This window comes from Priapulus caudatus, unplaced genomic scaffold (genome assembly GCF_000485595.1).
Source record: "Priapulus caudatus unplaced genomic scaffold, Priapulus_caudatus-5.0.1 Scaffold4919, whole genome shotgun sequence".
Taxonomy (NCBI): domain Eukaryota; kingdom Metazoa; phylum Priapulida; class Priapulimorpha; order Priapulimorphida; family Priapulidae; genus Priapulus; species Priapulus caudatus.
The window spans coordinates 11333-12439 of NW_014581980.1; the positions used below are offsets into that span (position 1 = coordinate 11333).

The 1107-nt window shown below is 45.7% G+C and overlaps 1 protein-coding gene across 1 annotated transcript in view; it reads left to right on the top strand.

Annotated features, from left to right (window-relative positions):
• The window catches only part of LOC106819884 (ATP-binding cassette sub-family B member 7, mitochondrial-like), a gene marked incomplete at its 5' end in the record, with an annotated part of 12658 nt that overhangs the window by 7976 nt on the left and 3575 nt on the right, over positions 1-1107 (top strand). Inside the window, 3 exons of the mRNA XM_014824459.1 lie at positions 59-188; positions 422-479; positions 727-897. Of these exons, the coding sequence (XP_014679945.1) occupies positions 59-188; positions 422-479; positions 727-897 (359 nt within the window). The remainder of the gene's footprint in view (positions 1-58; positions 189-421; positions 480-726; positions 898-1107) is intronic.

A 1107-nucleotide genomic window follows, 5' to 3' on the forward strand; every position in this document is an offset into this window, starting at 1 on the left:
CCTCCCTCCCTTTGTCTCTCTTTCTCCCTCTAACGTCTTGTTCTTGCGTTCGCTGCAGTAAGTCAACGATCGTGCGACTGCTGTATCGATTCTTCGAGCCGCAGGCCGGGACGATTAAGATCAACGGTCAGGACATCAACACGGTCACGCTGGACAGTCTGCGTCGCTCCATAGGTGTCGTGCCGCAGGTACGCGCGCGTGTGTGTGTGTGTGGGGGGGGGGGAGGCATGTGTGTTTGTGTGTGTGCGTGTGTGTGTGTGTGTGCGATGCGTGTGTGTTGTGGGGGGGGGCGTATTCCACAACTCCATATTCTACAACCTCCAGTATGTCAACATCGCCCAATAATATAACAACAACAACAACAACAACAACAACAACAACAACAACAACAACAACAACAACAAACGTGTGATTGTTGCAGGACGCTGTGCTATTCCACAACTCCATATTCTACAACCTCCAGTATGTCAACATCGCCCAATAATATAACAACAACAACAACAACAACAACAACAAACGTGTGATTGTTGCAGGACGCTGTGCTATTCCACAACTCCATATTCTACAACCTCCAGTATGTCAACATCGCCCAATAATATAAAACAACAACAACACAACAACAACAACGACAACAACAACAAACGTGTGATTGTTGCAGGACGCTGTGCTATTCCACAACTCCATATTCTNATGGCATGTGTTGTGTGTGAGTGTGTGTGTTGACAGGGAGCATGACCGTAGGAGACCTGGTCATGGTCAACGGTCTGCTATTCCAACTCTCCATCCCGCTCAACTTCCTCGGCTCCGTCTACCGGGAGGTGCGGCAGGCCCTCATCGACATGACGACGATGTTCAACCTGTTATCCCTGCAGCCCGTCATCAAGGTGCGTTGCCGCGGTAACCGTAGCGCATCCGTGGTAGCGCGAGAGAAACTGTGTACTGAGTGCGCAGTTATAATTATAATGTTGTAATTTTATAAGTGTGTATATATATATATATATATATATATACTAGTATTATAATTATATTAGTTATTTTAATATAGTCTATTCAATCACAATTACGTCATAGGAGATGTTATCTACGTTATAGACGTTATTATAGTTA